At 40.7% G+C, this 22,999-nt stretch overlaps 1 protein-coding gene across 1 annotated transcript in view; it reads left to right on the top strand.

Annotated features, from left to right (window-relative positions):
• The window catches only part of SHTN1 (shootin 1), a 62,700-nt gene that overhangs the window by 14,209 nt on the left and 25,492 nt on the right, over nucleotides 1–22,999 (top strand). Inside the window, exons 3-8 of the mRNA XM_062001156.1 lie at nucleotides 3,197–3,257; nucleotides 7,446–7,540; nucleotides 9,743–9,911; nucleotides 11,347–11,444; nucleotides 12,386–12,467; nucleotides 14,203–14,297. Coding sequence (XP_061857140.1) covers nucleotides 3,197–3,257; nucleotides 7,446–7,540; nucleotides 9,743–9,911; nucleotides 11,347–11,444; nucleotides 12,386–12,467; nucleotides 14,203–14,297 — 600 coding nt within the window. The remainder of the gene's footprint in view (nucleotides 1–3,196; nucleotides 3,258–7,445; nucleotides 7,541–9,742; nucleotides 9,912–11,346; nucleotides 11,445–12,385; nucleotides 12,468–14,202; nucleotides 14,298–22,999) is intronic.

Genomic DNA, 22,999 nt, shown 5'->3' with positions numbered 1-22,999 from the left:
TGTAAGTAGTCAGCATATCAGTTCTTTAAGCCAGATGGGAAAGTATTGCTTCGTGTCTTGTAATAGGCAAAAATCTGAACTTGAATGGGATTGGCAGAGCCTCTGAACTTGGTTCTGACGAGATGAAGGGTTGCAAGGAGTCATTCACAAAATTAATTTGGGAAACTGACCTGTTAATTTGTTTCTAAAAATACAGATGCAATGTCTTTTTATTGCCAATAAATTATCGTTGGCTCCTATAGCTCGTTCAGGACTGGAATAGGAATATTGTTTATTACTTTTAGTGTTTTCTTGGCATAATAGTTCTATAAGTATTAAATATACAGTAAGAAAAATTGTATAAATGCTTATTTTCCTCTGCAGGGAAGGTGGAACGCTTAACAAAACAAAGTTAAAACCAGAACATTGACTAACAATCCATGAGTTACTGATATTTTTTTCTTGGTTTCTGTTTTGTTGGGTTTTTTTTTCATTTGAGGATGCTCTATAGTCAAGAGTTATTTGTTACTGCTGACAAGGATAAATACCTGAAAATGGTTTCTCCTCAACAGTTGTGTGAGCTTGAATGTGAAAAGCGAACGATAGATTTTCTAGTAATGTTATGCTATCTGCCTTTTAACATTTAGTATTAGTCATATTCTCTTTAGCAATTGTACTGTGTATGCCTCAAATGGCTTGAATTTTTTTATACTTTTAAACTTTCCTGATTTAATTTTAAGGTCAGTCTATTTGAAGGAGTAACGATGGTTTTTAGTATGAAAATAGCTGTATGTGAACATTTTGTTTATGGAACATTGCAGCTTGAAACAGTACAAGTAATTAAAGACAGGCTCAGCTTTTTCTAATTCTTAGCTAAAATGAAGATAGATTTTGGGATGTTTGGGTTTTTTTGGTAGGACTTGTAACTGCTCTGCTTGCACAGGTTTGATTACAAGACAAAAGGCAAAGTACTTTCCATTGATCATTTCAGCAAGGGGAACTGTCTCCCGCTCTCCTTTTCTTCCTGCTCTTTCACTCTGAAGCACAGTAGCAGCGAAAGTAAAATATTCAGAAAGCTGCAGTTGGGAGCAGGAATTGCTCTGCAGAGACCCAAACCTACAGACCCTGATTATGTGGAGAAACACGTGTAGCTATTGGAATAGCCGGCTTGCCATGGTCCAAGTGGAGCATTCTCTGCAAACAGCACTCAAGGTGAAGTAGAACAGGTCATTTAACTTCCCCTTTCTCCTTTCAGAGAAAGCTGTTATGACTTATGGCATGTTGCTGGAGGATTTCAAAGGGAGTTTTTCCTACCATCAGGATAGGGAGCATACTCCGTCCCTCTACATTAAGGTTTCCATCAGTGGGAGAGTGTCATATTGACTTCTACGGGCAACAGATCAGATCCTTAAAATGCTGCCCTTCCTGGTTTTTAAACTGAGCATTAAAAGCACTTGCTCACTTAACCTGCAGTGGGCCGAGAGCTTGCAGCAAGCAGAAAAATCCGTGGGTGAAGAATGCCAGTGTGGTTACAGCATATCCCTTGTAAAATACAAAGAGGGAGCAGCTCACACTGATTTCCCTTGTGCAGCAGAGCTGTGCTCTGCAGGAACAGTCAGAAATACTTTCTACATCTTTTACTGCTTTCTGACAGCGCATTGGCCAGAAAGGTAAGGCAAATCTTTACTGAGGAAATTGAGAGGGAGGGCAGCAAGCAGCAAGATTCATGCACGGATTTCCCTTCGTCACCTCTCCTCTGCAAGAGTCTCTAAACATCTGCTTAGTTTACATGGCCAGATGAAACGGTGAGTCCTCGCCTGGTGCCCCTCACTTGGCACATCTTGCTCCTTCTGCAACTCTGACTTATTTCACAGACCCTTACAGCAGCTTTGACTGACCTGTCTCTCCTACTCATCCTTTACAGCAGCTTTGACTGACCTGCCTTTCCTACTCATCCACTGTCCCTTGCCTCATCACCCCAGTGCCATGAGAAAAGAGATTGCTTGTTGAGTGCAGCTCCTTTTGCTCCCACTGATAGCCACCAGCAAGCATTCCCTGAGACAATACCAATGGCTTCTTCTCTTTGCCCAAGAGTAGATCTGTCTTTGGACCTCATCCAAGGTCCTCTGGAGCGGATAGAAAGCCTTTCTTGAATTTGGCTGCCTTTGAATCAGTCTCTCTCCCTTCTTGTTGCTTGACAGCAGCTCCTTTCCCAGCTAACTCAAAGTGGGTCCTCATGTGGAAAAACTGAAAATTAAGCAGAATCATTTCAGTTTTTCTCCCCATTCAGTTCCAATGTCTGATATCCTTTTACTTGCAGTCACGCTGTGGGGAGCTCAGTCACACAGTTCTCTTCCAGAAGTTAACCTGTGGCCTGATTTATTTCTGTGAACATGCAAAGCTGCATATGAGGAAGGACGTCTGGTGTGTGACACACGTTGTGGCCAGTCATACTTCCCCCCGGTCATGTGTTTGTCATAGTGTGGTTAATCACCGACTGCGTCTCTTGTGGAGTTTACTCATTTCTTTGAGTTCTTTCATTTGCTTCTAGAAGGGCTTTTCTTAAATGAGTCTATTTCATGCCTGTTTTATTCTTTCTCTTTGAAGAAACCTTTCCATTATAAGATCAGTGATTGTAGCCCTGTGTAGTATTAGGATTAACCACCAAGGTCATAAAACTGTGGTGATGGGAGATCTTCAAAGTATGAAAATGACTGTCCTTCCCTCTTCACAGCCAAAGCTTTGTTCATCACATTATGAAACTGAACAGCATGTCCCTATTCATTGACTTAGAGTTTTTTCTTGCACATGGTAGGTATAGAGATATAGGCTTAATTTTCCAAATCTGTGTTAAAGAAACTAGACTTAAAGCCTATTCTTGACACGCAAGTATTGCTTTTACTGTTGTGTGGAACGTGGATGACTCTGTTACTTTGGTTAATGTGCCTCTTCCAAAATATTTTCAGAGTAGCTCTGAATTGGAACCTGAAATCAAGTACAGCTTGCCAGTTTGCTTAGGAAGTACTTTAGTTAATGATTTTATGCATAGTTTTCATTGATCTTATGTGTGGCTGAAGGCAAAAAGAGCCAACGCTTTGATAGGCTCCTCTTTGTTATTGCGCCGGCAATTGATCTCTGTTGATTTTGCATGTTGTAACTGACTGCTGATGGAATAACTGGGATCAGTGTTTCATTTTCATTTTCTCTTCTCCTACAGTGTGATAAAATCAAGCAAGAGCGAGATGAGGCCGTCAAAAAGCTGGAGGAGTTTCAGAAAAGTAAGCTGATAATGTTAGTGGGGTTCTTTTGGTCTAGAGAGTTCTGAATATCCCTCTGCAAACTCTGCAGCAGCGTTAAGAATGCCATAATTCCAGTCCACTTGCTGTTTCTCCTTCAAAGCCTTGTTTTAAGGAGCTTAAGCCAGTGAGACTGACTGCCGTCACAGCTTTCATACACTTTGACACAGGTCACTATTCTTAAGCTGCAAAGTGTTGAAAACAGTGGTACAAATGTGCCTGTATCTCACCTGGATTCTGCAAATGACTTTTGGGATGATGCATGCTTGGACTGAGTAGGATTTGACCTTATTGCTGAGATTGTCAATAATAATAGTAATGGTAATTTTGTCATGAAGAAGAGGTACTTTAAGCATAGACACACCAATAAAGATTTTAAGAATAACCTGCTGTCTCTTGATAATTTTTAGAGCAAGCTATGTCTTGTTGGGGCTGTGAGAACGTCAATATTCAGTTTTACACTTTTATGGCAATGGTTCTATCGAAACTGTGTGATGCCTGGAAGCAACAAAGCACATCTAATGGGAGTGGAAGTATCCTAGTGGAATAGCTCCTTAGAAGAAACAATTACAGTAGGACTGTGGTCTGTTCTGTCTGGTTTGTGCCAGTACGGTGAACGGCAGTGCACAGCCAAGCATCAGAAATGTGGATCAAGTTAATGTGAGAGAAGGAAATCACAGGGTCTGTACTTTTGTGTGACTGTGTTAACAGAGGAATTTGCTCAGTTCTCTTTTATAATTGTTGATATAATGCAATTATGGAAAATAATCTAAAATCAACTGGAATCATCTACTGCCTTAAATGATCTTGGATAACTGTTCTGTGAGACAAGAATATTATCTAACAAATCTAATTCCTCTGTGAAAAAGACTACAGCCTGGTTTGGTTTTTTTTGTTATGATACGAGGAATATCAGAACGTGGCAGAAAATGTCAAGTAGTTAAGACTTAAAATTTTAAGTAATATTTGATGTTGTAAAATTTTATAGGTTTCTTTTATCTTCCTTTCACATTTTTAAAGGACATACCTTGTAAACATAGTGATAAAATGCCAGGAATATTAGGATTTTAAGGCAATAATAGGGCCCATTATTTAAACGACAATATAAAAGGCAATTATATTGATGAAGAGCTACATTGGCTTTGTGTCTGTGAATAAACTTGGCCTGTACTCAGCTTCTATTTGTTCTCCTGGCATAAACACATATTGTGTGTGATTCCAGTTTAATGGGGCCCCGTTTGTATGCCAAGCAGCTGCATTTTAGGCCCTATTGCGTGATTTCATAGCTCTCTGAAAATTGGTTCTATTGAGCACAAGAGATAGAAGGTGGTGGTGGGGGGGAAAGCTTCAACACACAATCATTTCTTTTCAATTGGAGCCAGCAAGGTTGATGACAACATGACCATTGTGTTATAATGATAAGACCACTAAGGATCTGTACCTCTCATCAAGGCTTTCACACAACAGCAGATACAATTTAATTCACTGCTCTGTCAGCAGTGCTGATACCATTATGCCGTCTGTCTCCACAGTTATAATCACTGTCCTCTGAGAAATGCAGTTGAAATGATCTTGAGCAGTCAAAGAAACTCTCAATTAAGGCTGCCACTTCCAATGTGTCAGATTGTGTCTTATGCACTTGGTACAATTTTCACTTCCAATCCTGTTTATTTACAATGTCTACCAGTAATTATGCTTAACATGTCATTTAGTGAGGGTGCCCCTGCCAAGGAGATTGTTGGGTGCTGCAGTACCATTGAGTGGGAGTTTCTCGCAGTCAATGCCATCAGCGGCTTTTAGTCCCTGATGGGATGCAGTAGTAATGTTGATAATGCAAGTATCGTGCTCATCAAGTCATAATTAGATGCCACTCAAATGTGCCACTTGTAATAACAGTGTTGATTCATGTTTTCTTGGTGACTGCAACTACTAATTAGTTAAGTGGTTTTTGGTTGGCCTGCATTTGCTGCGGATTATTATTACCCCTGAAAAAAAACTGTCAAGGTTAGAGATGTTTCAGGCCACTTAGTGCTGCTTTATGAATTTTAATATTGACATAATAAGAACTTTGGATGGACTTAGGAAATAATATATTTTTGTATTTAATTTGGAAAGATTTTTTTTTCCCCTGAGTTAATCATAATTGCAGGTTAATTAAGTTTAAATGAACCAAGAGTAATCCCTAGTTCTGCCATGTGAGCCCGATCCTTGTTTCCTAACTTTAGCCTTGCTTGAGGCCTTTAGATTCCTGTCTGTAAAATGGGAGCAGCTCTGTATCTCCACTGCTCCCTCATCCTGCCCAGAACATTTCATTACTCCAGACTCACAGAGCTAGGTAGAATAAAAGCAGAAGAGATGGACATATACTACCTGAAGCTTTTCTTCTGTTAAATGTAGCAGCTGGTACGTCACACTTGGAGCAGGTGATTTCTCCAAAGGCAGAAAAAATGGAAATAGAAAGACAACGAAATAAAGAGTTGTGGTTGCTCTTAGAAGACTTCATGTGAATATTGTTTTTGGTTCAAGATTTCCCAATTATCTGCCCTGCTTCTTGTTTCTCTCATGCAGCTACTGATTGTCAGCAAACTCGGATGTAGTTCTTGTTACTAAATTAATAACAAAAATGTTAGTTCATATTGACTAAATATCAGTAAAGCTGCATAAATAACGCTTGTTAACAGGCAGCTTTTTTGTATCTGAAAGTCCTGCTTTGTAGTCATTAAAATGACCTCTGGATGTCAAAGAGAACTTAAGTATGTTTCCTTAGTTTTTAGGGAAGAGTCTTGGAAGAGGGCAAGCAGGACTTTCTACCCAGTGTTATGAAATCTCTGGTTTTTAAAGCTTATCTTCCTGAAAATGAAGAAGATACTAGAAAGTCCTCCTTATTTAGACAACATTATTCCAGTCTTGTTCTTCCTCCAAAGTATTGTTCAGCTGTGAATACTCCTTTCTGCTCATTGAAACCCTGACGATGGGCTGAAAAGGAATAGGTGCCACAAAACGACTTGCAGAATTAGGGTCCAGGCTGCTGTTTAGGATGAATAAGGGTACCAGGAGCCAAGGAAGAGTTGCATTAATGAGCAAATTGTTAGCCTGAGAAATGGGAAACTGTTGGTGGGTTTCCTGCTTTGCTCCAGAGCCCCTATGTGACTTGAAGCTTGTCACTTAGGAGGTGACTTCAAACACCTATTTACTGCTGGGAGCTGCAAAGAATTGCATGCCAAAATGCATCTGTACTTTTGAATGTACTCTAACTCATATTGGTATCTTACATTATATAGTAAATTTTGTTCCATAAATTTTTGGACACTCAAAGAGAGACTTCAAGTAAGAAACAGTTTGGGCATTACAACCACATGGTAATACAGAACTTGGGTTGTTCAGCTGAGATGATAAAAAATGAGGCAGTGCAAGCATTGTTGAGTTTCCATCAGGATTGCATCCATCAGAGTGCATCCCACCTGCTACAGGGAGCTTCAAAGCCGATGGGACTGAACTAGAGAAGAAACTATGCTGTGCTAATGGTTTGACTTCAGTGATATATGTGCTATAGGAGGCACTGCAAATAGAAGGCTTTGGTCATTTAACTCCTTTTCTCCATTTCCCAATAAACTTACCCCAGGCCTGTGCTACATGTCCATCCTGCAGCTCTTGTACAGGGTATTTAGCAAGTATCATGACACTTAAAATGTCATACAAAGCTGAAGACTAGAGGGTGAAAATAATCATTGTAAGACACCTGAGTTAATCTTGCTGTTTAAAAATATTGAGGTTCTAATCTTCAGCATCTGTACCAAAATTTTCAAGAGGATTGTGATAGCAATCTGAAGAGAGTGTCCTAATGGTCTGATTGGGATTCCTCAAGTGTTAATGAGGTAAAGATGATCAGGGAGGCTCCTGCCGACTTTCTACTTCCATAAGTTTATGCTCAGTTCTCTAATTCCCCTTCTAATACTGCAGACATGGATTGAGAGAGTTGCTTAAAGCCATGAACCAGATAGTCAAGTGTTCAAAACAGTTTCTATCCATGGAGATTGTATCACTATGCACTTCCTCGTATATGAAATGCATGCATACAATGTCGACAGAAAAAGATGTAACATTTCTGACCATGGGATGCGTGTGTCAAATGAAGGAAAATACTGACTAATTCTTAAACTCTTCCCTTAGTTTCTCACATGGTTATTGAGGAAGTAAACTGTATTCAGAATAATCTTGAAATTGAGAAGACCTGTCGGGAAAGTGCTGAGGCTTTGGCTTCTAAGGTGAGAAGAATTCTGGTGATTCTGTTTCATCTGATTTCTTTCTTATGTTACTTTCTTTTTTGACTTGAGATTGTATGCATATCCAAAATAAGCTTTCAAATAATCTTGTGAATCCTTGATATTGTTTAGAAGTGGGAAAAAGCTGTAAGCTGGATGTGAGATGCAAAATACAACTCCTACCTTTAAATTAAAAAATACCCTTTTCCATTTAGTTTCTGTTTTGGAACAGGAAGATGTGGAGCAGCATCTTGATACCTACTTTTTATATGCATTTAGGTTAAATGGAAAACAAGTTTTAGAACTGTTCTGTGTGAGATATAAAACAATAATGAGCATTTCAGTGTCTAAATCAAATGGAAAAAGTCAACCACTGCATTACATTTCAGGTGATTGTTTATGAAAGCAAAGCGAGGGCAGGGGAAAGGTGACCTCCGCTGCTCTGTTGATTGCGTCTAGTCTGATGAATTTAGCAAGTGTGTAATTTTCTATATACCATCTCATCAGAAGTGCATTATTATTAAAGAATGTTTTTATCTCTCTGTTATATATTTTTGGTTGTGTAAAATGCATCTGAGCCACTTCATCAGAAAATGGATTACAGCAATTTTGAACCAAATTTCATTAGCAATGCTGACTGCCTTTTTTTCCCTCCCCCTCTTTTTTTTTCCCCCTTTTTCCCCTCCCCATATCGTGCCCAAAGTACGGCTTTAGACATGGTAAAAATCACACCAGCAAGAAATCACTTTAATTTAGATGCATTAGCAATGTACTTTCTGGAGGTATTTACTTAATTGTTTGCATAATGACACTATATTCGAATTCATAAGATAGGCAATCAGCATATAAGTAAGAAAATGAACACATTTATGCAACTTTTCTTCTTCTCTGGACTTTTGCTATAATGCACATCCAGAGGCAGTTCAAAGATTAGCTTTACCCCACGGGGTTGCTTTGCCAAAGCTGATTTGTTTGTTACTGTGAGCTGATGAAATGAGGTTCTTTACATCACCCTTCCCACTTGCTCAGTTTCATTCTTTGGGAATGAGATGAAGAAGTCCTTGAGTAAATCTCTGTGTTTGAGGGTCTGGGGAAAGGGGGGGATCAGAGATGATTGATCAGGTAAAACTGCAGGGTCAAGCTAACTGTTCGGTATACTTTTTATTTCAAGGTGAATGTTGGACTTCTGTAGTGCATGTTAACTTCAACACCTTGCATGTCATTGGTAAAAAATTAAGCCTCACTCTTAGACCTGAATGCACGGGATAATTGGCTGGTAGGTGGTCAGGCACCTCAACACATGCCTGACCACCCCTGAGACTGAGTTGAGCTTGCTGAAAGCAACTGGCATGGAGTGTCTAGATTCAGAACAGTGAAAGAAATAGAGACAGTAAAACATTTGCAGCAATCTCTATTTTCTTGGCACCTTGGTCAAGGCAAAGATGCCTTACAGAGCATCATCTGCATTATCTGCATCATCTACCAACCAAGCATATGTTTAAGCATCCAGCCCAGAGTGGTTTCTAACTTGTGGTTTGGCCCATGAAGAATTGGTTTATATGGCTTTTATCTTGCATATGTTGACTCTGTAGTAGTAATTTCTGATAATTAAAACTAACTCAAAAGAACTTTGGGGTAATTCTGCCATGGCTGGGAGTATAGTAGCTGTGGTGTTTGTAGTTTAAAAGGAAAATAAGAGCATAGGAGGAGGTAAGAATTTTTATTTGACTAATTGATACAGCTAGCAAAACCAGATGGAGCTTTCAGCAACACAGACCCTTCTTCAGGTCATTCAGTTAGGGCTCCTGTTGATGCTGGTACATCCTGTTGATGCTGGTACGTGCTTAAGAGTAAGGAGCTGAAGCAGCCATCACAAAGATCATATAGCATTAAGTAAACTTGATAGTTATTTGATTTGAACCTACGTAGGGTATTTATTAGTCAGAAGTACCAGAGAGGATAGAAGGGCATGGATGAAGCATCACATTGAATTCAAGCCTCCTCAGAGGAGAATGAGGACAAGCTTCCCATCTTCAGACCATTTTAATGTTGAATGGAATGTTTAATCTCACGTCACTTGGTTTTCTTTGTTTGATAGAACTTTCAATGATAAGGGGAAAAAAAAATACAGCTGTGTTTTTTCTTGTACAGCAGTTTAAAGACAGACTAACTAGCTTCTTGCTGTTTGTGCTTCTCAACTTCCAGCTGAATAAAGAAAATAAGACCTTGAAAAGAATTAGTATGCTTTATATGGCAAAACTGGGCCCAGAAATTATCACTGAAGAGATCAACATTGATGAAGATGATTCATCCACAGATACAGAAGCCAACTCTGGATCATGCAATTCTGTACATTGCCAGCAGCAAATAAAAGGTGAGTATTATTGCTGAGCCTATACCGCCATACAAGGCAAAGATTGTCTGAAGAATGGCAGCATTGGTTTGCATCAGAGGTCTCTCTGGCTTCAAGTTATGCTTCTGAGGGTGGTCATCCAAGGGTTTCCAGGAAAGACTATGAGAACATCACAGGCTTGTAGTGACACCGTGTAGCATGTGTGGTGGATATACAGGCTGCAAAGTAAGTTGTAATGCAGTGATATCTACACAGCTAAGAGAGTCAGTGCTACTGAGTCAGGAAATGAAGTATTGCCTCAGATCCTTAGCAGAAGGACAAGGTCACCTTGGTATTGCTTCAACTGCAATGTCACTATCTCAAAGGTTGTGAGATAGGACTTTGATGGATTTTGCTTTCCACTGAAACAGTTCATTTGATTCGAGAATCATCTGGGAAAACGGGACATTTTATTTACTTCAGAATGTTTGTGCCTTTAATTTGGAGGAAAACACATCTGAGACTCCTGAATTAGAAGTGCCTGGGGTAGAACCACCATTTTAAAGATGAGAGACTAAGCAGAATGTCAGACATCCAGTATGTCATCATCATCTGCAATTGATTAGCAACAGTTTTCTCAGCTCATGGCTGATATTCAGCAACAGCAGTGCTGTGAAATACTGGCTGCAGGTGGGGAATGAGAGCACTTACTGAAAGCTAATATATATCAATAACTTTATATTTTTGTGGTGTTTTTATGTTAACCTAAAGCTTGATGTATTGTGTATGCAAAGCGATCTCCTGTTAAGAAGTGATTATAATCAAATGTTTTATTCCACTGGGAATTTAATTTATTTCATATTTTGATAATTAGGGAACAAAAATTCTGAGGGGAAAATTACAAGCATTAGCTCTTCCATCAGCAAAGGTTATATTCTGATTCTGTTCACAAAATGTTACAAAGACTATAAATTGGCAGCTGTTCAGGACAATTTCTTGAGTGAAAACCTCCCAAGTATTAACTGCCTGTTGTTTTATTTCCCTTGTGACAGGAACTCATGATCCCAAAAGAATTGAAGTGCATGAATTTGTTTTAAAGGACACCTATTAAAAATTACTTTCTGCTACCTCTGTACCAGAGTCCCTGTGATGTGACAGTGTCTTGAGCAGGCCTGAGGACACTGTGTGGTGGCAGGATTGGCCCCGCCGCAGCAGGAAATGAATCATTCAGAATGCAAATAAAGACGGCAGCTTATCTCAATAGAGTAAATCTGAAACTGTGGCCCAGTTATAGATCTGTCACTTGATCCTTAGGCCAAGTTCCTAAATTATTGAGGGTGTACCTTGAATACAGCTGATGCTTTGCATGCAGTTCAGGTGTTTCATACTTGATTGTACTTGTATCACTATGACATTTCTTTTGTGGTTTTCTTCTGAGAATAAAAATATCTTTTCCATTTCCTTCCTCAAACTGTAGAGCTGCGAGATCAAATTGTATCTGTTCATGAGGAAAAGAAGACCTTGGCCATTGAACTGGAAAACCTGAGGTGCAAACTTGTAGAAGTAATTGAAGAAGTATGTATTGTAGCATGGAAGGCGAGACCACGTTAGCATTTAGTCAGTACTTTTTGTATCGAAATTTTGCTAAAAACACTCAGCTGTGAAATTAACTGAATACCATCTGATCATGAGTCCTGCCAGCCTGCCTATAGCATGGACCACTTAGGGCATATGCCTAGAAGAGGCCTTCTACATCACAGTCTAGTCTGCTCCTGTTGCTGGCACATGACTTTTCATGATCTGTTCTAATGCCAGATTATAACTCTCATGTCCACTTCCTGGCAGCCCCTCATCCATCACAGCCTCTGGGGTTTTTTATTTTCTTAAACCTGTGGATGCACAAGAAATACTTCTGGGGAATATCCAGTTTAATCACTGGTGCTACTTCATTGAGCATATCCTTGAGTTTAGCCGTTGGCAGTGCCCTGCCATGGTAATTAGACCAGCAAATTGGTTTTTTGAGCCAGCAGAGTTTCATTCCTGTTTGAAAACTGGATAAGCCATGTACTGATGCAAATCAGGACTTAGTGGCTCTTCCTGTCTGTGCAAGCTTGCATTCAGAGAGACACAGCTGACAGCTCTTGGACAATAAACAGAGCCCAGGGAAAAAAGGAAAACAGCAGCCTGACTATATTAAAACACAGTCAAGGGCAAGCTGGTAACTTTTCAACCAGGTGCTATGGTGCCTCATCCTGAAAGGTTTCAAAGATGTTATATTTGCAGCTGGGACTGGTACGTGCCACGAGAATGGGCCACAGGAGCCCCATGTGAAGGATTAGTTCACAACCCTTCAATGCCATCTGTTATGGGGTCTGTAAGTTGGGGTAAGAATGCTTTCCATCCCCCTGGAAACCCCTGGATTACTGAAAGCATAGTATTGTTTGCATCATGTCTTGCTATATGCCTTATGCCACCTAACTAAAATACTCTTATTTTTGGCCTTTACATTTTTCTAGGTGAATAAAGTGAAAGAAGAAAAGGCTGTTTTGACAACAGAAGTTAATAAGCAGCAAAAACTGTTGGACAAATGTAACAGAGGTGTGTGGTCTCAGCAAGTTCTCAAACAGTTTGCTACATCCATTGCAGAAGCTTTATGATGTAGTATACAGAGCAGGCTGCAGAATAGTCACTGTGGTTCAGATCTGACACTTGGCCTTCTTGCTGCAGGCACTGTGAACATATGGACTACTCTAGGCTGTCTCTTCTCCAGCAAAATGTGACAGTTTAAATAGCAGGTTGAATGTGCACACAGGAAAACTTTTTGCTCTTTGGCACAAGTGGCAAGCCAGGACGGGAGGACAATCCATTACAGAGGCGGAGTTTGAACCTTAATCTCCTGTTTTCCGAAATCATTCCATTGCCTTCTTTTTAGTTGGGACACAGCTAATAATTTTGAATAGCTGAAGACTTGGGAGCAACTTGTGTGTCCAGTGGATAATGAGAAAAAGGCAAGGGTGCTGGAAATGAGACAAATAGGATTTCCAGGTTATGGGAGGAAAGCAGGGGCTTTCCTTAAAAGAGATGAGAGGTAAAACCAGGGCAGGGAAAGTCTAAAAAGAGATAGGGCTCAGAAAAGGAAAGCTTTTGCTTAGTGTGAGTGTTTCCACGTGAGAAACAGTTGACTCAAAAGTAGTTCAGAAGGAAGGGTAAACATTTTAATGCCTTGGATTACTGTGCCCTTTTGTTGCTGATTTAGCCTTGTAAAATCAGAAATGGTTTGGTTAGAAATCTCCTTGACTGTTTCACATTTTCCTGGAGTAGAAGACAATGGGTCTGGCCTCTGGTGCCTGCCTGTCTTGATGCATTACACGTTCTGCTTTCCCAAGGCACTCAGTTATTTGTTCAGTGGCACCTTAAGGATACGTTCTGGAGATTTTCAGATGCATTCCCGTTGTTCTGATTTATCTTCAAGTTGTTCTTCTGTAGTTGTTTCACTTGCTCACCTAGGGAGAAAAAAAATAAAAAGCTCTTAACACATCTCCCAGGAATTCTGGGATGTTTATCAGGTAGTGGAAAGAATGGCCACGGCTGCTGCTTTCACACAGAAGGGCCCACGGAAACCCACAGCTAAGGAGTGGAAATACAGGAGAAAAGTACAGTCTTTGGAGAAGTGAAGACTCCAGTCATGCCATGGCCTTCCTCCAATAATTCTTTCTCTTTGGAAAAACTGTTCAAAATTAGCATCATCCCATGTTTTCAAGGAAACAGCTGAGTTTTTAATTACAGAGAAATCTGTGAACTTTTAGTGGGAAGTTATTTTCTCTCTTTTTCCTTTACTGTCCATTGGGACAATGTCTTCTATAAATTCTTTAGCTGTCTCTCAGCATAGGGAGGGAAGAGGAGGTTTGCATGGTAGGGTATGTTCTGTGAGCTTCCACCAGGTGTTCATCTCTTACCTCTTTCACTTGTCTGCACTGCATGAGTTTGTGACAGGTAGTACTTGAAGACTCTTAAAACACCGAGTCTCAGATAGACTTGATTGCTTGTACCCAAAGAGACAAAATATGGTCTGTGCTACCTGTGTTACTGGAGTTTTGAGTCTGGATGGGAGGAGTACTACTGTATTCAGAAGATGAGCAATTATGCATCTGTATAGAGTGAGTTTAGAGTGAACAGAACAAATATTGCAAAGGGGGATGTATATGGAAGTGTAAAGCTAAGTTACAACTTCATTTGAGTATCCATGCTGCTGGGGAATAGCAGCTGATCAAGCAGTACTTTCATCTTGTTTTGATCCAGTTCACTTCTGATCTTGTTTTGTTCTTACAAACAGTGTCTGTACTGGCAGTAGAGGAATATGAAGAGCTTCATGTAAACTTTGAACTGGAAAAGAACCTGCGGAAGAAAGCAGAGTCGTTTGCACAAGAGGTGAGTAGTCAACAAAAAGGATCTTGTAAAGTGAAGACTTTGCAACTGACAAAAAACCTGCCAGCTTAGATGACTTGATTTCAATTCCCAGCTCTCATACTAAAGATGTCTTTGAACGTCCATGCACTACTTAGCTAACATCTGTACTTTATCCGTAAAACGGGCTTACTATTTCACCAGCATTTCTAAAGCACTTCTGAATTAGCCATGCAGTCTTACCTCTTTCCCCTTCTAAAGCAAGGCTTGAAGTTTGTAATGGGCTTAGTCAGCCCCAGCATTTCACTGTGGTTTTTCATGAAATAATATGTAAACTCACAAAGAGAGTGTTGCAAAAGATAGTGTTAATTGAGGTTTGTGCAAGTTTGGCTGCTGTTTGATATGGGCCGTTTAGATAACTTAGTGCAGATGAAAAAGACTGTTTCTGTGTTCTAGAAAAGGTATAAACTCCCCAAAAGCAAAATGAGTTACTGGGCAGCGTTATGGAAAGTCTCTGATGCCTTGTGACTGGCAGTGTTTGCCTGCAGAAGGTGCTGACAAACTCACTCATTCTATTGTTAGACAGATGCCTTATAAAATCATGAGTTTGTCACTCAAGAGGAGTGATGTCTGAAATGAGAGACTGCACGTGCAGCCTCCTCCAAACCCACTCTTACAGAGCTTTGTGGGATGGAGCCCCAATTCCTCTGCTGAGCAGAATGAGACACCTTCCTTTGCTGTGGCCTCAGTGCCACTGGGCCAGTTACATTTTGATCAAAGGCTCACTGGGGCCTTTTTTTTTAGAAGTAAAAACAAGATCTGTAAATTCCATTAAAATGTATTAAAGAGGGAGGCATTTATTACTGACCACAACTCATTAAACAAAATCTTGCCTATGTTTATTAAGCATTCATTTGGATTTATTTCAAACCAGTCTGTGTTATAAAATATTACCTTCTTGCAACTGCTTAAAATTGTAGGAGATCTGGGTTTGTTCGTTACCCAGCTTTCATGGTTATTTTTACAACACTAAATTCTTTAAACCTCCTGAGATCGTGCAGGCATTATGGTGTTATTTGTGGTGTTTATTGACTGTGATACCTGCAGAACTGTTATTTTCAGCAAACAAATCTCTAAGAATGTTCAGCCTGTTCCTTTAGCACACATTATTATGTCTCACATCTCCTACTGTTAATTTGCTTTACCTTTCAGAGTACAGAACAATTATGTGCTTCTGTTCTTTTACTGACAACAGAAGATTGTACCTAAAGGTCTTACATCTCTCAGAAATGAGCAATTCATAAATGATTAGTTAAGCTGTTTTTCAGATCACAAAATGGTATAATCTGATACTTTGGGCACAGAATGTTGCTTCTGTTTAGCTTCATCATTGTATTCAGACACCTGTACATTTTGAAAGCTTATGTTTCAAACACTTCTAGTGTTTGAATAACAAACTATCAGATGAACTGTCAAATACAATGCCAAAGAAACACCAATTATTTGCAAACAAGTACTTCTTGGGTTTTGTCATTTAATTGTTGTTTCTTCTGAAAGTGTGGGCCCCTGTTCTTGCAGATTGACAGCAATGTAGCTTTTCACTTGAGCTTTTTCATTCCATGACGTTTCTCCAGTCTGAAATGGAGTCACTACAACAGTGAGCTTCAGGCTTGCTTAGTCTTAGTCTTGTGGCCAAGAAGGCCAATGGCATCCTGGGATGCATCAAGAAGTGTGGGCAGCAGGTTGAGGAAGATTCTGTTCCCCCTCCTCTCTGCCTTGTTGAAGCCTCATCTGGAGTCCTGTGTCCAGTTCTGGGCTCCTCAGCTCAAGAGGGCCAGGGAAGTGCTGGAGAGAGTCCAGCACAGGGCTACCAAGGTGTTCAGGGGACTGGAGCATCTTCCTTATGAGGAAAGGCTGCGGGAACTGAGGCTGTTTAGTCTGGAGAAGAGAAAACTGAGGGAGGATCTCATTTATATTTACAAGTATGTAAATGTTGGGTGTCAGAAGGTTGGGACAGCGCTTTTTTCTGTTGAGCAACAGGACAAGGGGTAATGGGATGAAGCTGGAGCACAAAAAGTTCCATTTAAATATGACAAAAGACTATTTCACTGTTTCAGTGAGGGAGCCCTGGCACAGGCTGCTCAGGGAGGGTGTGGAATCTCCTTCCTTGGAGGTCTTCAAGACCCACCTGGACATGTTCCTATGCGACCTGATCTAGGTGACCCTGCTTCTGCAGGGGGTTGGACTAGATGATCTCTAAAGGTTCCTTCCAACCCCCACCATTCTGTGACTCAACCCCTACCATTCTATGATTCCAGCCCCTACCATTCTGATTCCCTTTGCCTTAGCTACTTCTCTTCCGTTTGTGTCACGCCCTTCAGAAAGAGTGTTTTTTGGAGTGTTTTATAAAATACAGGAGCAGGTGACAGCAAAGGCATTGCTCAGGCGTATTTGGGCAACTAGCAGCACTTCAAATTACTTCAAAATTCTCTTAGCATGGAGCTGGTGTCCCAGTGACGTTGTCCCTTCAGTGACCTGAGACATGGGAGGAGCAGACTGCAGCCCACGGCTGCAGCCACAGCAGCAGAGCTTTATGCTCGGGTGAGGTTGTGTGAGTCTTTTCACACGGCTCGTGCCGCAAGGTCGCAGCTGTGTTTTGAGAGCTGAGGTTTCTTGGGTGTGCTTACAGCAGCTGTTTGGAACCCACTAAGGATGTGCAGGGATTTTCTGCTTGCTTTCATCAGCCACATGTTTTCTACACCCCCATGTAACATTTATTGAAGAAACAAAAAAATCTTGCTGGATTTGTGCTCGAGTTTTGCAGAAGCCACTATGGTTGGTTGTGAAATAAGCTGTGCAGAGTTGAGAGAAGGAATAGCTTTGAGTAGAGGGCAACACAACACAGGCAGCATGTTGTGCTCTGCTCATTTGAAGCACTTTGAGAAAGCAAATAGGCGCTGGCACGTGTGGCACTGCGGCGCCGCAGCATCAGCTTTGCAATGGCACATCTTACTGTTCCCTGTTAGATGTCTCAGCCTAGGTGTGTGTCTTAGGCCACTGAAATACAGATTTAGTGCCTGTGGAGGGGCTTGTTTGGTCATAGTATTCAGATTAACCCTTTTCTCCATAGCTTGGCTTCATCTTTTGGCTTCACCCTCCTGGGGTCGCGTGGCAGCTGCAATGGGAGCAGACCACGTGAGCGGGTGGCACGGGCTGCTTTTCGGAGGGCTGCCCTTTGCACCCTGCCCTCCTGACAGGCCAGGAGGAAGTGCCACAGAGCGTGAGCAATTGGGACTGCAGGTGTGAGAGATAATGGGTGGGTGAGCGTGTGTGCAGAAGTGAACACAGATGGGGGGAGAGGAGAGACAAGGAGCGAGGGAGGGAGGCAGCGAGCACATATAGGAGTGAGCGAACACTTGAAAATCAGAGCTTTTGATTAAGAAGAAAAAAATCCAACACAGCTTTAATTATAGTCATGCTGCTGGCACCACCATAATATATATTTAATTAATCAAAAATGATCCAACTTCAAACATTAGAATTCACTCTCTTTAGAGGTTCCAAAGAAACTGAGTAAATATTGTAAGCCTTGGTGTGGAGAGGGGGAAGGAAAAAGAAAGAGGGTTTGAAGTGAGTCACAATCCATTGTGAAAGGTACAGGAATCTGCATAAAAGAACTAAATAAATAGAGTGTGTAAGGGGCGGGGGGCATGGAAAAAGCTGTACCTACCTGAATAAAACAGGGTTGTTAACACAGGAATCTTGGCAAGCTTAACCAGAATTCTAGTGTCATGTTTTAAGAGACACTTTAAGATCTCTCAGCTCTTTGTGAAGCAGTTTATAAGAAAACAAAGGAAGGCAGAGAGTATCTTGAAGGCCATCGTGATAATATAGAGGCTAGCCCTGAAAAGCACTCTTCCACAAAGATGAGCAAAATACAATACATGCAGCCAAAAGGGGAGGAACACAGCCAGAGAAGTAAATTGAAAGTCTTAGCAATGTAAAAATCCCAGGAGTTTAACACAATAATCTGGCATAAATGGTTTATTAAGCATACATCCTGCCTTGCAACAATGTTTTGTAAAGTGAACAGTTTATTAGTGTCGTGTGTGCTGGCATGGAGACAACCCCAGCACCTAAAGTTAATCTGGAAACCTCCTGGAGAAGAGGTGATGTGCTCTCTCAAAGTTGGCAGTGAGCTGTTTTCTGTCCTCTGTATCTTGGATAAGTCGAAATGAAGCGTCAAACTGCTGAGCAGGTTTGTTGGGATCCCTCTCACTTTTGAGGCTAGCATAGGATTTTTCTCAAAACACAACTGGAAAGGGAAAAAAAAGGTTTTCCAGATATTTATGGATATCTGTAAAAAATAGGTTGCAGTTTGAGAGGTTGAAAAGCTGAGTTCATAGGAATCTGGGTGGATTAAAAGGATGAAGTGAGTCAGTAATGTGCATGGTTCATCTTTTCCTTGACTTTCCCTCCAATTCTTGACACTTACAGATGCATTAAACAGCATACTCTACTTGTGGCTGTGTTTCTAAGTAACTTACACAAACAACATGTTTGCATTTAACTTGTTTACCTCCAAATGCCTCCATCCCATATGTGGGCAGGTGCAAAACTGACATTACTTCATCTAGGACTGAATCTTTCCCTTATTGAAAGATAAAAAGTGGCTAATATAAGACTTAGAGCAAAGCATTGTCATTCTTAATTGATGTCTGCACGACTCACGAGGTTATGTGCAATGAATTTGGTTATCTTGATGACATGAGCTCCCAAAGAACTCTTTCTCAGATGCATTTGTGACCTCTCGGGTTAATTTGTGAGGACTTCTGCATTAATGTGCTACATCTGTGAGTGGATACTGCAAAACCAACACTCAGGGAGCAATTCTGTGCTTACGAGTGCCACACGAGCGCATGACCAAGGATAGTTCAACAGCAACTGGTATCTGAAGGTAATTAATTTGCAGTCCAGCTGACCGAACTGGAAATAGTAATTAAAGAGACATGATAAGTGGTTAGTACTTGAATTCTCCTGAGCTTGAATGTTACCACTTTTGAAGCATGATGTAACACTAATATGTTTCATCAAGCTTTTTCCCAAGAACGGGCTTGTGAAATGGTAACAGATGTACACTCCACAAATTCTCTCTTTGGTCTCTCTTTTTTTTCCTTTTCTCTTTGTTCAGGCAATTAATCTGTTTGTGTTTCCTCCTTTTTCGTGTGGTGTACGATCTATTTCTGAGTATATAGATGGTGCCTAAATGCTGTAAGTTTGTGAATGTTATAGAGTGTATCTCTATAGTTTTACCATGGCAAAAAGAAAACCATTAACTATAGGAAATGAAGAAATCAATAACAATAGAGATTTTTTTTTCCCCTTTATTTTGGGCCTTGGGCAGTTATGCCTCAGAGGTGAAGAGTAAGTGCTGAAGTTTTGCAAACTCTCTAGCATAGAACAGGCTGGTAAAATAAATTATACTGTGTTTTTAAGGAAGTCACAAAGTTGTTGAGGATTCAGTTTTCTCACGCTCAAAATGCATGTTCCAGGCATCTCTGGTGTGAGAAGCAAACCATGTCCAAGAAATCAGACTAATTCATCTACTCCACATCCTCGATTCTGAGTAAATGAGACCTCTTCTTTTGCGCTACAAGACTGATCAGTGCTACACGTTGTGGCTCTTTAGAAGTAGCCCCTTCAGGAGTTGTCTGGCAATTAGCCAAATAACAAAAGGAGCTCTGTGGTATCTTTCTTAGTCTAAAACTGATGCAGGTCTTAACAAAAACTATTACGCATCAAATATTATGAATCATCTAGAGAGAGAGAGGAGCAGCAGTTGGCTGCCCGTTCCTGTGCATACGTCCTTTTTCACGGTCACGTTGCTCAGCTTTCTGTGGTGGTTTGTTTGTCCAACTGAGGTCAAGTTTTTGGCTCCTCTGAAGAAGAACATCTGTGAAGATCACAGCACGTTGCCAGAAATGCATCACTCTGGTTTTCCATACTTCAAGTTGTGGGGTTTTTTGTTAAAGAGTGTTTTGTTAAAGCCCTGTGACAGCCGTGCCCTTGAGTGTTTTCTGTTTGGGTAATATTCTCTTTCTGACTGACATCACATGGTGGTTACTTTCCATAGAAGCAGTTCCCAGGACACGAGGCATCTAAGCATCAGGTAGAAAATGTTCAGAGTAATGCCCCATGCACTGAAGTGTGTGCAGAAGCGAGTGTTGTGGATTGTGTTCCAACTGGAGAACCCATTTTTCTGTTGCAGCACTTCAGACACTTCTGAATCCACTAAACCACAAGGGATTTTTAATCATACAAGGCTGATATCGTTGCCTGATGGCCACCATTGAGCCTGGGGCTAGAGAGAACATTTTTAGGACAATGTCCAAACTATGGGTGTGTTTCTTAGTGTGTTTTAATACGAGGTGTTTCTCAGGTGTTCTATCAAAAAACCCCACTAGCCATTGTTTCCTGCTGTAGCATTTATATGCAGTGAAGCTCACAAGCCCTCGTGTCCTTGATAACACAGCACAGTTACAAGGTTAAAGTGTGTATATATATATATATATATATATATATTTTACCATGGAACTGAAACTTATACCTGGATTTACATTTGAAACTGAATGTCTCCCGGATTTAGAGCCACGTAGTACCCTAACAAGCCATAACCAGATAAGATCAGTCAGTCTCTCCCATTAAATCCTTCAAACAGCCTTTTCTTTTGGGGAGATAAAAGTACCTTGACCCTGCTTCAATTGGGACTTACTTTGGGTCAGAACGCAAGACTGTAAGGCTTTAGGGAACACATAATGCCAAAGCCATCAGCTCCTCTAAACAATGACAAAGGTGAGTGAGTGGGTTACCACTCTGTAAGGATGACTCACTGATGTCCTACCAAGATGTGGAGGGGACAGAACAGTGCTGCTGAGGATCGCAATCAGGGCCAGCTGCTCAGCTGACCAATCTTCTCTTTTCTGTTTGAAGCTTTTGCAGTTTGACTCTGCCTTGCTAAGTATCTTTTGTTGTTCTCTTCCTAGTGGGTAGCATTTGCCACTGATTTTTATTTCACTTTAAGCAACCAATGATTACCTTGTTGTAACAGTGCCACTGTATTGAGACATTCCTCTTCTGTAGATGGAAATGAAGCAACATCTGGATATTAAAGCATTTCCTATGGCCTCATTTGGCTCCTGAGAGAGGAGTTAGTTGGAAAGCATCCAGTTATACCCTGAATGCTACTTGAATTGAGGATTGGCATTCCCAGGGACTTGACACTAACAGAGTTGCTTTCTAACTTTTTTAATGAGGAAGAATTCCTTTTTCAGCTCTGGGGTAAACAAAAAACAGCTGCAGCAAAGGCTCTGTAGGGTAATGGTTAGAGCAGGGGTCTGAGGAGGAGGTGTGGCCCCATGGAGGTCAAGGGGAGAAATTCTATTATGTTCAGGATTTCACCCCCTTCTCCTTCCCCTTCCCAACCCTTGTGCAAATTTTGCTGATGGAGATCTCCTGCACTTTGGAGCCTCTGTAAACTTACAAGAGAAATACAGGTAGTTGGTTTGCACAACGCTTGGAGATTTTGTAAACAGATGTAAGCAAGCTATTGTCCTTTGTGATCTGCCTTTAGTTGCAGTCATGGTTTCACTAGATTCCTCCAGCATTGATTGGCATACTCTGTAGATAATTGTCTAGCAGGTGGCAAAGTCGGAACTAATCCATCAATTGGTTAAATTCGACCTAGTCCAAATAATCCTGTTAGTAGCTGTTTTGCCCTTTCAGCAGTCACTTTAATTAATAACCATGGTTGTGCAGGCAGTCAGGTTTCTGCCCTGCTGAAGCAGGAACTGATTTTTTTTAAATTTTAACTTAGAATTCATTTCTAAGGGTCTTGTTTTCTGTCCCATGCCCAACATGCAGAGCAGCCTCTCAAAAACCTGCAGTCAGTTCATCACCAGCTTGCTTTCTGCTTCATCTGTCACGACTGCCTTGTCTGGGGTGTTTCTATCTATTTATAATATGCTGGTATTTCAAGGACATATGTGTGTAAGTAACTTTTGAAATGGAAGAGAAATCAATTCCCACGTGTCTGATTGCAGCACGAAGTTAGAAGCATTTATTTTGTGTGGTGGTGAAGATGCTTTCTTGTGTTATAAGCAGGAATGTGTTTGTAATATCACAAAAGCAACTTATAAAGCTAATTGCAAATGCAAGACTTCATATGAAAACTTCTGGAAGAAAAGGTTTTTTGCCCAGGCCTTCAAAAGGATTTTTGTTTTCGTTTTGTTGCAGAAGAGCATGAAACAAAGTGCACATGAATTTTCTACATTTGGTGAAGTATCTGCTCAGGTTGAAGAAATCAAGTTGCTGTACTTGATTTCTTCTTGTTCTGTCAGCTTTCCGCTCCCTCAGGCTGGAACAACTCTGTTCCCTTGGGTTTAGTGGCAGAAACTCAGGAAACAAAAAACTTAGGGTTATCAAACTATTTTTCAGATTCCAGCAAAAATGAAGCCCAGCTTTTGCCTTTGCTGTGAAAGTTCACAGTGCATAAACTCTGATGGTGGCTAAAGGTGGCTTCCAGAGAGATGTTTTTTCTCAGGGTTAAGTAACTTTTGACTGACTTAACAGGAAAGCAAGAGGCTTTGAGTTAGGGTTGAGTTCTTTAGCACTGATTTAGAGGCCTTTAAAATATATGACCTTTCAAAGATGCTATTTCTTTTAAGGAG

The sequence above is a fragment of the Colius striatus genome, chromosome 8 (assembly GCF_028858725.1).
Source record: "Colius striatus isolate bColStr4 chromosome 8, bColStr4.1.hap1, whole genome shotgun sequence".
Classification (NCBI taxonomy): Eukaryota; Metazoa; Chordata; class Aves; order Coliiformes; family Coliidae; genus Colius; species Colius striatus.
The sequence above is the reverse complement of the archived record's forward strand: the minus strand, read 5'-3'. Positions and strand labels throughout refer to the sequence as shown.